We start from the raw sequence: 17,072 nt of genomic DNA on the forward strand, positions 1-17,072 counted from the left end.
GAAGCTTTCCTTCCCGTTTTTCTTCCTTCCTTTTACTCCTCCCTTATGCTGTAGAAGAAGAGTCTGATTATAACTACAAAGGTTGTTTCCACCCTGGGAGTCGGGAATGTTCAATTCCAGCAGCTGTTTTTCACCTAATATCCCCTCACCCTCCCCTCTGTGTCCCAGAGCTGTTTCTGGCTGGAGCTGGAGGCTGGGGGTAATTTGTTTAAAGTGCTTTGCATCGAGTCTATAATTACCAGGCTAGCTGCCTTCATGACATTTAGTAACCTTCAACTTTTATAAACGGCCTTACTAAGACTGTTCTGAAATAGCCTATATTCCTTATGAAAAGTAGAACATTAAAAAAAGAAATTAAGCAAGGCTTTTGAATAGATGTAAATGGATTTCACGGCCTGGTTGCAGCAAGAGGACATGGGCTTGACCTATTTACAGGTATTTGAGTTGCGGAAACAGGAAACAGGAGGGGCTGTCATTCAAATCCCTAGTTCCTTCTACCTCAAACCACTGGAGTGGTGGACCCTCCCAGAATCAGTGGTTCTCAAACTTGTTCATCCAGAGTAACAAGTGCTTGTTGCAAAATGCCATGAAATATTGGTATTAATCAAAACAAGTCTCATTACTATAAATTTCTGATGGGAGTTGAGGACAAAGCCTTCCTCCCATTTTAGGGAAAGGTTAATATGGGCATTTCCGAGAGGCAAATTTGGGAACTCTTGTTGCTGTTGTTCAGTTGCTAAGTTGTGTTCGACTCTTTGCAACCCTATGAACCGCAGCACACCAGCCTTCCCTGTCCTTCACCATCCCCCAGAGTTTGCTCAAACTCATGTCCATTGAGTTGGTGATGCCATCCAATCATGTCATCTTCTGTTGTCCCCTTCTCCTCTTGCCTTCAATCTTTCCCAGCATCAGGGTCATAATTGTATACATTATATATATGCTACATACTATGGCATATAATACAAATGATAACATATATATTATAGTACAGGGAACTATACTCAATATCTTATAATAACCTATACTGGAAAAAGAGTCTGAAAAATAATATATATGTACAGCAATCACGTTGCTGTACCCTTGAAACTAATGAAGTGAAGTGAAAGTTGCTCAGTCGTGTCCAACTCTTTGTGACCCCATGGACTATACAGCCCACGGAATTCTCCAGGCCAGAATACTGGAGTGGATAGCCTTTCCCTTCTCCAGGGTATCTTCCCAACCGAGGGATCGAACCCAGGTCTCCTGCACTGCAGGTGGATTCTTTACCAGCTTAGTCACAATACCTCAATAAAAAAAAGACTCGATTGAGTGCGTAACATAATAATTTATTGCATGATTTCTGCTTCTCCCTAGAGAACATGCCTTACATCTGAAACCCCAGGATCTAAGCCAATATTTTCTATATAGCTGGTGTTCAGTCTCTATGGATGGAATAAATGCATGAATCCATAATCCCTCCAAGAAGTGAGTGGAGTAGGCTGATGGCTACAGTGTCCTCAGCTCTTCTCTCCTCCTTACGTCCTTACCCTGCATGTGATTTTGTAGTTTCTCCTGTCAAAAGTTGGAGTCAATTTCCCTACTCCTGGAACCTGGGCTGGCCTGTGATTTGTCCTGGCTGGCAGTGTGCAGTGGCAGTGAAGTTGAGCCACATCTGATTCTTGGCCCAAGAGACCCTGTGTGCCTCTATCCATCACTAGAGGTACTGGTATAGCTGTTTAAGCAAGCTTGGGCTGGTGGAGGAGGATGAGAGGCAATGTGGAACAGAGCTCAGCTGTCCACAGAGCCATCTGGACTGGCCTACTGTCACCTGACAGTACCTGGTAAGCCCACCAAGACCAGCAGGGTCTCCTTTGGATTCAGCTGAGCACAGAGGCATAAACACTGCCAAGTGCAAAACAACCGCCCCACTGACCTATGGTCTAGTGAGCAAGAATGAAAGCTTGTCTTGTGAGTAGTGAGTACCGAGGTGATTGCTACATGGCAATAAATCATGAGACTACACAGACCTGCCTGTCCATTCCTAGCACCCTTGCTTGTTTAAATGATATCAAGTTGTACCAATTCACTCTACAGGATTGGTTTATAATCCATGAATAATGGCCAGTTTTGCTGACAAGGGAACAAGGACAAACAGAATCTCTTGAGAAACTGTAGAAGCACAGGAAACTATACAAGTTTTGTTCCTCTGAGCTCGGCGGATTGCCTGGACTCCTCTGTGGCATGGAAGAGGCCTTGCAGATCACTGGAAGGAATAAGTGTAGAAAGAAATAAACAAATCCACAGCAGTGGTTTCTACTTCTGTGTGAATTAGGAGGCCAGGCCACACTATAATTTCCACGCATGTGAAGTTGACTTGGACCCAGTGAAACCAAACACAAGGTTGGCGATTTTTCCTTTCTTTTACAGATAAAGAGGGAGAAACAGGAAAACACCTGACCCCTGGGTTAAATTAAGGTCTGGGGCTGGCAAATCTCATGACTTGCATTTTTATAAAATGGGGTCTCATAGATGAGTTCATGACTAGAGTAGCAGCTACAATTTAGCTTAAGTAAAAGTATTAGTTGCTCTGTCGTGTCCAACTCTTTGGGACCCCCATGGACTGTAGATTGCCAGGCTCCTCTGTCCATGGAATTCTCTAGGCAAGAATACTGGACTGAGTTGCCATTTCCTTCTCCAGGGGATCTTTCCGACCCAGAGACTGAACCTGGGTCTCCTGCATGGCAGGTGGATTCTTTACAGTCTGAGACACCAGGGAAGCCCATAATTTGGCTTAAAAGGGATACTTACTGGCAGTTGCCCAACAAATGACAAGAACAAAAAGCCAGGAATACTTCCAAGGCTCCTGCAATTTGGGTGTCTCGAGCCAGGCCACAGGTGTACATAGAATAGACATCAACTTTTCGGCCAGTAGATTTCTGGATTCCAAGTCTGTCAGTTTGACAAATTCCAAGTGTCTACTCCTCTGACTAACTGTATAAGGTTTGGGGCAGGAAATTTTCTGGAACCATCTTTTCCTCAGCATCTCCCCCACAAATTCCTGGGAAAGTGCCTGTCTGGTCAGTGAGAATCACCCCAGTCATGTCAGGGGAAAGCCACAACCATGTGCAAAACTGTCAAGGATGGGAGAAGATCTGGCTTACCAGCTGGGTCCAAAGAGAATAAGAAATCAGAGAAAACGAATATGAAACACACAAGGAAAAACCTTACTGGAAAGGTAATAAAAAGGACCTAGTGAAAGATCTCTCTTATATTGGGACAAACACAAAAACCCTACAAAGGATGACCCTACAAAGGAGTTTTGGGTCCTCTCTGATGTAAGTCTATAACATCTTACTCTAACCCACCAGTGAATGTCCAGATGTACTATGAGGTAAGTGAAGGAAAGGAGAGATATCTGAAACTGGGTTGCTCAAAGCTGGAGATGCTCACATTTGAAATCTCTTCCAAGTAAGAAGATCCTGCAGGAACTGGTAGACGAAAAGTTTGAAATGTCAAAGTTCACCCAAATTGGGGGAAAAAAACTCTAAGAGATCATGCTGGGAATCATGATTTCTCCAATGGGAAATACACAATCTTTGGAAAGAAAAAAATCTCACAGTACTTAGCTAAGGCATTAGTTCATAACCAAGGAGACTATGCAGAATGACAAAATATATTCAACTTTTCTAAGCAATAAAAATTTCTTTAGCAACCATAAAGTTATAAAGCAGTAAGCAGAATATATAGATCTGCCTTGTTGTTAAGGTTGTATTAAACATACTTATATGAACATCTGTTGGATCATTGAGAAAGCAAGAGAGTTTCAGAGAAACATCTACTTCTGCTTTATTGACTATGCCAAAGCCTTTGACTGTGCAGATTATAAGAAACTGTGGAAAATTCTCCAAGGGATGGGAATACCAGACCACCTGACCTGCCTCTTGAGAAATCTGTATGCAGGTCAGGAAGCAACAGTTAGAACTGGACATGGAACAACAGACTGGTTCCAAATTGGGAAAGGAGTACATCAAGGCTGTATATTGTCACCCTGCTTATTTAACTTATATGCAGAGTACATCATGCAAAGTGCTGGACTGGAAGAAGCACAAGCTGGAATCAAGATTGCTGGGAGAAATATCAATAACCTCAGACATGCAGATGACACTACCCTTATGGCAGAAAGTGAAGAGGAACTAAAGAGCCTTTTGATGAAAGTGAAAAAGGAGAGTGAAAAAGTTGGCTTATAACTCAACATTCAGAAAACTGAGATTATGGCATCTGGTCCTATCACTTCATGGCAAATAGATGGGGAAACAATGGAAACAGTGAGAGACTATTTTTCTGGGCTCCGAAATCACTGCAGATGGTGATTGTAGTCATGAAATTAAAAGACGCTTGCTCCTTGGAAGAAAGCTATGACCAGCCTAAACAGCACATTAAAAAGCAGAGACATTACTTTGCCAACAAAGGTCTGTCTAGTCAAAGTTTTGGTTTTTCCAGTAGTCATGTATGGATGTGAGAGTTGGACTATAAAGAAAGCTGAACACAGAAGAATTGATGCTTTTGAACTGTGGTGCTGGAGACGACTCTTGAGAGTCCCTTGGACTGCAAGGAGAGCCAACCAGTCCATCCTAAAGGAGATCAGTTCTGGGTGTTCATTGGAAGGACTGATGTTAAAGCTGAAACTCCCAATACTTTCGCCACCTGATGCGAAGAGCTGACTCATTTGAAAGACCCTGATGCTGGGAAAGATTGAAGGCAGGAGGAGAAGGGGACAACAGAGGATGAGATGGTTGGATGACATCACCAACTCGATGGACATGAGTTTGAGCAAGCTCCGGGAGATAATGAAGGACAGGGAAGCCTGGTGTGCTGCAGTCCATGGGGTCACAGAGTCGAACACAACCGAGTGACTGAGTTGAACTGATAAGAACACTAGGATAAATCTGCTTTATTTTATTTAGTTGTCACTGAGATGTCACCAAAAAAATGCCCACGGTATCAAAGGCTCTCCAAGGGACCCAGGAACGGTAGGGCTAAGTGCCTAATGCCCTCTCCGCTGGTCCTCTTTCTACTTGGCCCTTCCCTGCTCTCCTTCCCTTGCTCTCTTCCTCCCCCTTTGCCATCTGTGTTGTCTAATGGGCTCTTCCATAGTCTCAGGCTGCACATCTATGCCTGGTTACCGGCCCCAACCCGAGCATCAGACAGCCACCTGGTACTTGTGACATTCAACACGGAACTCTTTTTCCTGCTTTATCGTCCCCTGATTTATAAATGCGTGGTGGCTGTGTGCCTCCCACATCTCCCCCCAACCAACAGCCCCTTCTCTTGCCTTCTCCACTGTCACTGTGCTGGCTCAAATCCACTTTTGACTCCTCCAACTTTGACTCTGGTTTACTTCTACCATCTCGCTTTTCTTTTTAAAAATATTTATTTTACAGTAGGTTCTCATTAGTCATCTATTTTATACATAGTAGTATATATGTATATAGTAGTATATATGTATACATATAGTATATATATATATATATATATATATATATATATATATCAATCACAATTTCCCAAATGATTCAGCAATCCCACTCCTGGGCAAATACCTGGAAAAAACCATAATTTAGAAAGATGCATGCATCCCAATGTTCACTGTAGCACTCTTACAATAGGCAGGACATGGAAGCAAACTAAATGCCCAGCAACAGACGAAAGAATAAAGATGATGTGGCACTATACAGTGGGATATTGCTCAGCCATACAAAGGCACGCAATTGTGCTGTTTGCCGAGAATGTGGATCGATTCAGAGACTGTCATACAGAGTGAAGTTTAAGTCAGAAAGAGAAAAATAAATGCTACATATTACAGTATCATAAAAAATTTCACAGGCTGAAAATAGCTTTTGCTTCTAGAAATCCACACTGAACAGGCGCATTAACTACATCTCCTTGAGAAGAAGGGTGTATCTGGCCACCATCTGTTTTGTATTTATCTCACTTCTGTATCCAGCTTATCATTAGTAGGACTTGAACAATATGCACATATTATTTTTCAGTAAGCAATTTGTTGGACCACTGACAGGACAGACAGTGATTGGATTATATTAAAAGTGAGTTAAACAAAGGGCAATTCTTACTCTCATTCCCCTTTAGTCAAAGCCCCCCAAATTAAAAGCAGGAAGGTCAGCTCTACTAATACTAGTGGTGTGTCTCCTTAAAATTAACAAGAATGCTAATAATATCACAAGGGAAAATGGTTGAATTTTATCTATAAATGTGTTTGAATGTGTTTGAATAAAGAAGTATGTTCATTAAAACTACAGATGACATCTTGCTGGGAAAAGTAACTACGATGGTAAAGAATAAAATGAAGAAACAGGTAAATTAGGAAACAAAGCAAAAAGAAATCAAAGAGTTGGCCATTAAACTGAAAAAAACAAAAAAACAAAACGCCCAACAGGGTGGTGGTGTTAAAGCCACAGTCTGAGGTTGGATGGAATTAAGGAAACATAAGAGATAAGAAGAGTCACCATTTGTAATCTTATGCGAGGCAAAATAGTCATTTAGAGCCTTGGGTCAAACTCACCAGTGCATCTTGTATCAAAGATAAGGGAAAAATTAGAAAGGGGTGTGTGATCCACACATGGCACTAGTGGTAAAGAACCCGTGTGCCAAAGCAGGAGATTTAAGAGACGCGGGTTTGATTCCTGGAGGAGGGCGTGGTAATAACCCACACTAGTATTCTTGCCTGGAGAATCCCAAGGACAGAGGAACGTGGTGGGCTACAGTCTCCAGGGTCGCAAAGAGTTGGACACGACTGAAGCGACTGAACACGGCACATGCTGAAATACAACTCATGCTTTCAGAGCCAGTTAGAAGATGACCGAGTCCCTTGGACTGCAAGGAGATCAAACCAGTCAAGCCTGAATACTCATTGGACTGATGCTGAGGCCGGAGCTCCAATCCTCTGGCTACCTGATGTGAAGAGCTGACTCACTGGAAAAGATCTTGATGATGGGAAAGATTGAGGGCAGGAGCAGAAGGCGGCAACAGAGGATGAGATGGTTGGACGGCATCACCAGTTCAACAGAAATGAGTTAGAGCAAACTCTGGGGGACAGTGAAGGACAGGGAAGCCGTGCTGCAGTCCACGGGCTCGCACAGAGTGGGACACGACTGAGGGACTGACTAACAGAAGATGACTCACCTCATGAGCTTTCCAGACGCAGCCCTGAGAGAGAGAAGCTTCCTCCCCTCTGCTCTCAAATGGCCTTACGTAAATGCTATGGAAAAGTTAGAAGGTCTTGATAAAAGAAATAAACCCATTAATGAGATGGGGAAATAGCACCTAAAAAGGAACGTTTACGGCAATAAGACTGGTTTCGCCCGAACAGAGGATATAAAGAAACCAGGTCTCTAGCCTAGATCACTCTGGTTTCTCTCTCACTCTGTGGGTTAAGCTGGTGACCTGGTAACACCTTGCTTTCTTGTACGGACTCTCAGCCTTACTGAGGAGCTGCTCCTGTGAGGAATGATGGTGGTGGCGGTTTAGTCGCTCAGTCGTGTCCGACTCTTGCGACTCATGGACTGTAGCCCACCAGGCTCCTCTGTCCATGGGATTTTCCAGGCAAGAATACTGGAGTGGGTTGCCATTTCCTTCTCCAGGGGATCCTCCCGACCCAGGGATCGAACCTGGGTCTCCTGCATTGCAGGCAGATTCTTTACCGACTGAGCTAAATACATACTCATTTCACTCTCAGACCAAGCAAATACAATAAGAAGTCTGCCTGAGAGCAGACGATGGCTTCTCAAGTCAAATATATCTGGAATATTTGCTTTTCTGTTTTATCTATCACTGTTTCCTTGTCTCAAGCATAGACATACGAGAGCTGACTGTTCAAGAAGAGATGGAAGCAGCTGTTTTTAGCATGACTAAGACATGAGCATTCTGCCTGGAGAATCCCAGGGACGGCGGAGCCTGGTAGGCTGCCGTCTATGGGGTCACACAGAGTCGGATATGACTGAAGTGACTTAGCAGCAGCAGCAAGACATGAGAAATGGGTTTTAGTGTCTAGAGTAGGTGACACATTGAAACGTAGAAACCAAATGGGTGGATGTTTACTGATAATGGGAAAATTATGTTGGAAAAGGTGGCAGAGATCAACATCCTATCTGGAGCTTTGGTCAAGGTTCTGGGAAAGCATTGGCAAGATCTGAGGACAGAAAAGCTTGCGTACTCAGTCACTTCAGTCGTGTCCGACTCTTGGCAACCCCATGGACTATACCCTGCCAGGCTCCTCTGTCTACGGGATCTACCTGCCAAGAATACTGGAGTGGGTTGCCATGCTCTCCTCCAGAGGATCTTCCCCATCCAGGGATTGAACCCACATCTCCTGTGTCTCCTGCGTTGCAGGCGATTCTTTACTCCTGAGCCACCAGGGAAGCCCCAGAAAGGCATACAGGATTATTAAAAAAAAACAAAAACCAGGAGACAAGAAGATGAGCAAATATGCCTGATGAAGCAGATAAGGCAAGAGAAGAATTAAACCCTTAGACAGAAAATTGAAATGAGACCAGTGCACTACAGGGGGAAAAATCATTAAATTTGAGTTGTAAATGTTTGAAAGAAATTGATATGTGCTTTTGCAGTGACTGTGGAAAGCATTTATTTTGGGGGAAAATGCTATATAGTAACTGTAAAAATATCAACAGTGATAAAAACAATTGTTAAATATCTGGAAGTAGAACCATTTTCAGTTCAGTTCAGTTCAGTTCAGTCACTCAGTCGTGTCTGACTCTTTGCGACCCCATGAATCACAGCACGCCAGGCCTCCCTGTCCATCACCAACTCCCGGAGTTCACTCAAACTCATGTCCATCGAGTCAGTGACGCCATCCAGCCATCTCATCCTCTGTTGTCCCCGTCTCCTCCCACCCCCAATCCCTCCCAACATCAGACTCTTTACCAGCGAGTCAACTCATCACATGAAGAATCATTTTGGTTCAAATTTAAGATTTTAGGATTCCATTTTAAAGTTGAAAAACTTGGATTTAAATTAGAAAATGACTTCAATTTTTATTTCAGTGACCAAATTGTACCTCCCAATTGTGTCAATAACACAGAAAACTCAAGTTTTCCTTAATTACAGACAGCTAGTAATTAGCTGTGAGTCCCAAAGTCTCATTCCCTCATAAAACAGGAAGTGTTGGGTTTATTTGGAAGGAATTTTATAAAAAGGAACTAATTTGTCTTCCTTTTTTAGGCAAAAACTTATTTAGACCTGCTCATTTCATGTATGTCATTTTCTCAGATAAACGTGGTGGTGGTGGGAGCTTAGTCGTTAAACCGTGTCCGACTCTTGCAACCCCGTGGGCCGTAGCCCACCAGGCTCCTCTGCCCATAGGATTTCCCAGGCAAGAATACTGCGGTGGGTTGCCATTTCCTTCTCCATGGGATCCTCCTGACCTAGGGATCGAACCCGGGTCTCCTGCACTGCAGGCAGATTCTTTACTGACTGAGCCACTGTGCCATCTATGAAAATGGCCCAGATGAATTCTTGTTGCTGAAGTTTCCTTTAAAACTCAGTAGAGAGCTCAGTATTTGGGGTGTAAGTTGAGGGAAAGAAAGGCATCTCCTCTCTACCCCACGCCCTGAAGCTCTCAGTCCAAATGAAAACGATCAACAGCAACACTTGGTCTGGATATTTGGCCCATGGGAAGCATCTTCTGGTCCTCATTGTTCTTAGCACAAAATCCTATGCTCTATTAAAAAGGAAACCCACAAAGAGCTGGCTCTATTTACTTCCAGGTTCACAGTTGTACGAGTAAACTTGAGTTGACACCTGAGTACAAGGGAAATGGTGTGGGTTAATCTCCTGGCTCTTCATTCACCACGGACATTCATGGTTCGCAGGCAGCCAGTGCTGAGCTGAAGTTTGTGAGGGGTTGTTCACGGGCTTCAGGTAACTGGGTTCAGTAGGTGTGCCATTCAACTTTTATGCCAGGTAAGCTGAGTTGTTTTGAAGTCTATAGGTTCTGAAATCGTGCCCTTAAGGGTTTTTATCACCACCATGAAGGCAGCAGAAGTAGAGCTCTGACTCTAAAGGAAGGGGCTTTCTAACCACGGGTCAATCACTCTGTGTGACCTAATTTTCTTGTTTGATGCAAAGAATGTTATGCCCAGGGTGTTGAGTCTCATCTAAAATAGAAGCATGAGGTCCTAATATGAGACAATTTTAATACAGAAGACAATCTCATTTGTTTTCACTGCTGATAAGCATTAATCCTAAATAATGCTCATTCTGTATTTATTCTTAAGATTAAGTGAGTCTGATAAAGTAGATAAACATCAAGGTCCTACTGTATAGCACAGTGAACTCTAGTCAATATCTTGTAATAAACTGTAACGGAAAAGAATCTGAAAAAAAGTTATATATATAGCTGAATCAGTGTGCTTTACATCTGAAACAATATTGTAAATCGACTATACTTTAATTGGAAAAAAAGGTTAAGTAATGTCTGTCTAACAAAAGCACCTGACCTTTTTTTTTTTTTAATCTTTGTGTGTGTGTGCGTTGTGCTTAGTTGCTCAGTCATGTTTGACTCTTTTTGACCTCAAGGACTGTTGCCCTCCAGGCTCCTCTGTCCACGGGATTCTCTAGGCAAGAATATGGAGTGGGTAGCCATTCCCTTCTCCAGGAGAGCTTCCCTAACCAGGGATCGAACCCTGGTCTTCTGCATTGAGATGGATTCTTTATAGTCTGAGCCACCAGGGAAGCCTTACCAAAAGTGAGTGAAATCACTCAGTTGTGTCCGACTCTCTGTGACCCCTTGGACTGTAGTCTACCAGGCTCCTCTGTCCATGGGATTTTCCAGGCAAGAATACTGGAGTGGGTTGCCGTTTCCTTCTCCAGGAGATTTTCCTGACCCAGGGATTGAACCTGGGTCTCCAGCATTGTAGGCACACGCTTTACCATCTGAGCCACCAGGGAAGTCCTAAATCTAATCACATATTGATGAAACTCCTCCCTCTCTGACACAGGGTTTGGGAACCAGAGACATACAACTTCTAAGAGAAAGGACATCTCTTTTTTTTGGTCCTAGAAGCACCAACTCCATTCCTCCCAGCCCTTAAAATTCTCATGATACTTAATAATTATGGAAGAAATCACTTACTACAATAAATACACATAAATAGATTAAGAGGAACAAGGAACTGGCAAAGCTGGATTCTTAAGGGACGACTGACAGTCTTACCTATGAGGGTGTGGAAGACGGCGGCAATGGCCCCAGCCACCACCATGCACAGGACAGCTTTGGTCCTGTCCCGCTTGCTGTTCACAAACACCAGGCCCACGTTCTTGAAGTCACTCATGGGCCCTGTGAAGAACTTCATTAAGGAGTACGCCAGCCCGTAGCTGGCCAGCATCTCCACTGCATCTTCCTTTACAGCAGCGATCCCCCGGTTCAAGGCCTGTGGAGGGAAGAGACCCACAAACAAGATTAGAAACGTAGTCTCCTCTCTCACAATAAAATGCAGCAGGTTGTGTTTCCATAGGAAGGCTAAGCAGCTTATAGGATAAGTCTCCTTGTAATTTGATAAAGGTTATTTATTTTCATTTTCACCCATATTAGCTTCAGTTTGACATATCTTCTTGTGGGGGAGATAGCTGTCTGCTATCACCTATGAAATTCCTATGAAAGGAATAGAAAAAACCCAACAAGTGTTCTATGTTAATGTCAGAAAATAATTCTAAGATGTTCTGGTTAAAAGGTTAACATGTTAAATTTTATTTGCAGGCTGAATCTACACAATAGCAACAGGCATTTTGGAAATGGGTCAACCACTTTATATGGAGTGGGTTCAGTTCAGTTCAGTCGCTCAGTTGTGTCCGACTCTCCGTGACCCCATGAATCACAGCACGCCAGGCCTCCCTGTCCATCACCACCTCCTGGAGTTCACTCAAACTCATGTCCACAGAGTCGGTGATGCCATCCATCCATCTCATGGAGTGGGTAATGGGTCCTTTTTTCCCTGTGTGTGAGTGTGTATGTGTGAAATACTGTACTTACATATGTATCCTTCATAACATAATGTAAGTAAGCTCTATGTCATGAAAGTGGGTATTAATGGAATTTTTATACCATCTGTGGATGCTATTCACCTGATTCTTACTGTACTTTAATTTGAAATACACTCCTGATCTTTGTGCACACAAATAGGAAAAGAAAATCTTTAAATACACTGTTTTTGAATAATTCTTGCTGGAGATGTGGCCATAGAATATTCTGTTTTAACTATCCCCTATGCAGGACCACCCCTCTGAGGTTCTAACTTTTTCACCTACTAGATGAGTAAATTGGGGCCTCCCAGGTGGCATTAGTGGTAAAGAATCCACTTGCCAATGTAGGAGACACAGAGCCTCGGGTTCAATCCCTGAGCCTGGGAGATCCTCTGGGGGAGAGAATGATGCCTGCTTCAGTATTCTTGGCTGGAGAATTCCATGGACAAAGGAGCTAGATGGGCTCTAGTCCATAGGGTTGCAGGGACACGACTGCGAGACTGAGCACACAGACGAATCGACTAGATTGGAGCTTGTGGGAATGGATGTCTAAGTAGAAGAACTTTGTTTTAAAAATGTCACCAGATGGCTGCTATCCAAAAGTCTACAAACAATAAATGCTGGAGAGGGTGCAGAGAAAAGGGAACCCTCTTACACTGTTGGTGGGAATGCAAACTAGTGCAGCCACTATGGAGAACAGCGTGGAGATTGCTTAAAAAACTGGAAATAGAACTGCCATATGACCCAGCAATCATACTGCTGGGCATACACACCGAGGAAACCAGAATTGAAAGAGACACATGTACCCCAATGTTCATCACAGCACTGTTTATAATAGCCAGGACATGGAAGCAACCTAGATGTCCATCTGAAGATGAATGGATAAGAAAGCTGTGGTACATATACACAATGGAATATTACTCAGTCATTAAAAAGAATGCATTTGAATCAGTTCTAATGAGGTGGATGAAACTGGAGACTATTATACAGAGTGAAGTAAGCCAGAAAGAAAAACACCCATACAGTATGCTAAGGCATATATATGGAATTTAGAAAGATGGTAACAATGACCCTATATGCAAGACAGCAGAGGAGACACAGATGTATAGAACAGTCTTTTGGACTCTGTGGCAGAGGGCGAGGGTGGGATGGTTTGGGAGAATGGCATTGAAACATGCATATTATCATATGTGAAACAGATCGCCAGTCCAGGTTCAATGCATGATACAGGGTGCTCAGGGCTGGTGCACTGGGATGACCCAGAGGGATGGGATGGGGAGGAAGGTGGGAGGGGGGTTCAGGATGGGGAACACATGTATACCCATGGCTGATTCATGTCAAAGTTTGGCAAAAACCAGTACAATTTTGTAAAGTAATTAGCCTCCAATTAAAATAAATAAATAAATAAAATAAATAATAAATAAAATTTTCTGACTACCAAATAAATAAATAAAAATGTCACCAGAGTATCACCTCTGTCTTTAGGAACAGGCAACTGCCTGGGCAGGAGATCAGCTTTCTGTATACACTTTTCATTTTTTTAAATTTAGTTTTTATTGAAGTTTAGGTAACTCATAATCCTGTGTTAGACTCCGGTGTGTAATTAAGTGATTCAGTTAAACATATTCTTTTCCAGATTCTTTTCAATTACTGTTTATTACAAGATACTGAATATAGCTCCCTGTGCTGTACAGTTAATCCTGGTTGGTTATCTATTTTATATATAGTAATGTGTATCTGTTAATCCCGAACTCCTAATTTATTCCTCTCCCACCCTCTTTCCTCTTTGGGAACCATGTTTGTTTTCTGTCTGTGAGTTTGTTTCTGTTTCATAAGTAAGTTCATTTGTATCATTTTTTTAGATTCCACTGAGAAGTGATATCATACGTTTTTGTCTTTTTCTGACTTTATTTACTATGATAATCTCTAGATCTATCCATGCGGCTGCGAAGGGCATTATTTCATTCTTCTTTATGACTAATATTCCATTGTATATACACTTTTAAAATAGACTTAATTCCTTGGATTAGTTTTAGGCTCACAGTAAAGTGGAGCAGAAAGTACAGAGAGCTGCCACAGTCCCTCTTCCCCAAGCACACACAGCGGACCCACAGACAGCTACACTGACTACAATCCATGAACCTACACTGACACGTCATTATCACTCAGTCCACTGCTGATACTGGGTGCTGTACATTCCAGGGATTCTGACAAGTGTCCCTGATGTTTATCTACCATTATATGCAAAGCACTGTTAGCAAAACGCGTCTTTATTGTAGAAAATACCAACGTGTAAGGTTATTTTAGAAAAATCTAAAATAAAAGCATATGATACTTGTAGAAATTCAGTGTCATTCTTCTGACAGGTGGTGTTATATAAGATGCCATACGCTATGTACTCAGTCATGTCTGACTCTTTGTGACCCCATGGACCATAGCTCACCAAGCTATGGATTTCCCAGGCAAGAATACTGGAATGGGTTCACATTCCTCCTCCAGAGGATCTTCCCAGCCTAGGGATCAAACCCACATCTCCTGTGTCTCCTGCATTGCAGACAGATTCCTTACCCGCTGAGCCAGTAACATTTGCGTGATTATATAAGGTAGCTTTTGATAACTGCTTCCAATTATATCTCTCATTCTCTTTTCCTTTTTTTCCCAGTAATAACTTAAAATTTTCCACCAGAACCTTCATATCTGACATGATGCCCTCCTTTGGAACAAATTTCCTTCTACCAAAGCTGATCTAATATCTTATCAGCCTGAAGCAAACTCAAAACCAACAAGCTCTTTGACAATAAATCCTGTGTTCAAAAGGTGTACGGTGTCAGAGGACTCCTGCTATGTGTCAAGATCTATCACTTGATAATCTTCCCAGATTAATTTCCTTTTGGACCTCTACAGTCGATGTGGTTGATTTCCCACCCAGATGTCCCTTACTGGTTAGCACATCCATCCCCAGGTCCTGGGACTTGGCCACTCAAGACTCACAGCTGCCTCCTTCTCAGGAAACACTGCTCCCAGCCACTTTGGGTTGGTTAGGCCACTTCTGACCCACCCAGGCAGCACCCAGACAATAAAGGGCTGACACAGGGATATACAAGGTCACCTCCCCTGCCTCCCTGTGGGATCAACGCTGGTATAATTCATGCTCCAGAGCTCCCTGTGGGATCAGGTGGGAGGTAGTCTCTAGTGGAGACCACATCCTTTTTTAATTTTCCGCACCACCCACTGCTTCCCGCTCCCCTTCTCCTGAGAGCACGCACTCAATAAATCAGTCACATGAGAATTTCCCAAGGCAGGTTCTGTTTCCAGGGATGCCAGCTCAATACAGCTTCTAATTACGTTTCTCTCAGTCATAGAGAACAGTGTATGGTTTGTTCTTTTTCCTTCTCATCCTTCTCCACCCTATGCCTGTAAACTGCTTGCTTCTCATTGCTAAAATTGTGCTTAAATTTAAATATATAGTATATATAATTAAGGGCTTTCCAGGTGGCATTAGTGATAAGGAACCCATCTGCCAAGGCAGGAGATTAAAGAGATGTGGGTTTGATCCCTGGGTTGGGAAGATCCCCTTGGTAGGAAACGGCAACCCACTCCAGAATTCTTGCCTGGAGAATCCCATGGACAGAGGAGCCTGGCAGGTTACAGTCCATGGGGTTGAAAAGAATCCAACATGACTGAAGTGACTTAGCATGCATTTAAATATATAATTAATGATACAATCAATATAATATCATTAATATATAATGATATATTACATATTAGCACAAGTTTTAAAATAATGTAGGATTAGTCTTTTTAGGTGTCTAGCTGGCAAAACTTTATTCTTTGCTAAAAAGGCATCAGTCTGGCTGGGGCATCCACAGTAATGCTATTTCCACCAACTGTTCCTTGACAGGGTCCTAAACCCAGTGCGGAGGCAGGAGAGAAAAATGAATTACATAAGGAATGATAGCTCTGTCAGCAAGACCGGGTGTGAACACTCCGCTAAGCTCAACAATTATGGTAATTTGAGGAAAAAGCACAGGGTTTAGAGCCATGCTGACTTGATTGGATCTGCTTCTATCACAGTTCTTATTCTCGCTGAAATAATAGATCTTAGATCATCTATAAGTAGCATACAGGGTGTCACGCACAATTGGCCTAGAAAAGGCACTGGAAAGCAAGGATTTATGCCTATACTGTTTACCACCATACACGTACCACCTTGCTACACTGTGTGTGAGTGTATACTCAGTCTCTCAATCGTGTTTGACTCTTTGTGACCCTATGGACTCTAGCCCATCAGGCTCCTCCGCCCCAGGCAAGAATACTGGAGCGGGTTGCCATTTCCTACTCTGGGGGATCTTCCCCACCCAGGGATCAAACCTGTATCTCTTGAGTCTCCTGCATTGGCAGGCGGATTCTTTAACCACTGTGCCACCTGGGAAGGCCCCCTAGCTACATTATAAACATTCAAGCATTTGTTTAATGAATGGATTAGGTATTTTCTACTAGGAATTTCAATGTTGATGCTAATTTGTGTACACTTGAAAAAAAATCACATTTTGATTGTAAGATGAAGATATTATTGCCTGTAAGAGCTAATATTTTAACATTTTTATTGGCCATACTAAATGTATGCTGTGATGAGAAAACAAATCCTGACTTTAAGAAGCATTAAAACGCAAGGAAAAAAGAGCTTTTGAATTGAGGAGATTTGCTACGCTAATAATACGAGCCTTTTTATTATTGCCATTTACTTCCCTCAGTTTGTTCACTTCCTAATTTTATGATTTTCTTTTGATATCAGAAATATGAAGTTATTATGCAGTCAATCCTTCATTTCATGGAGCTTCTCTCCATACTTCTGGACTGTGTCATTCTTACTCATCCTTAGCTGAGGCAATTTTGTTTAGCTTATAGTTTCACTTGCACATTTAACTTTCTACTCCTCCTGGAACTTACACTGTGAGTTATGGCTTGAAATTAATTTTCTTATAATAATTTACTTCTTCAAAATCAGCTTGAATAAAGCACCTCAGTTCAGTTCAGTC

General features: G+C 42.6%; 1 protein-coding gene across 2 annotated transcripts in view; it reads right to left on the reverse strand.

Moving 5' to 3' along the window:
- ANKH (ANKH inorganic pyrophosphate transport regulator) overlaps nt 1–17,072 on the reverse strand; it is a 173,319-nt gene that overhangs the window by 64,648 nt on the left and 91,599 nt on the right. For both annotated transcript variants that reach the window (XM_055422247.2, XM_055422248.2), the window contains exon 2: nt 11,228–11,444. In XM_055422247.2, the coding sequence (XP_055278222.1) occupies nt 11,228–11,444 (217 nt within the window). The remainder of the gene's footprint in view (nt 1–11,227; nt 11,445–17,072) is intronic.

This window comes from Moschus berezovskii, chromosome 18, assembly GCF_049115385.1.
Source record: "Moschus berezovskii isolate FMDL1 chromosome 18, NW_MosBer_1.0, whole genome shotgun sequence".
Taxonomy (NCBI): Eukaryota; Metazoa; Chordata; class Mammalia; order Artiodactyla; family Moschidae; genus Moschus; species Moschus berezovskii.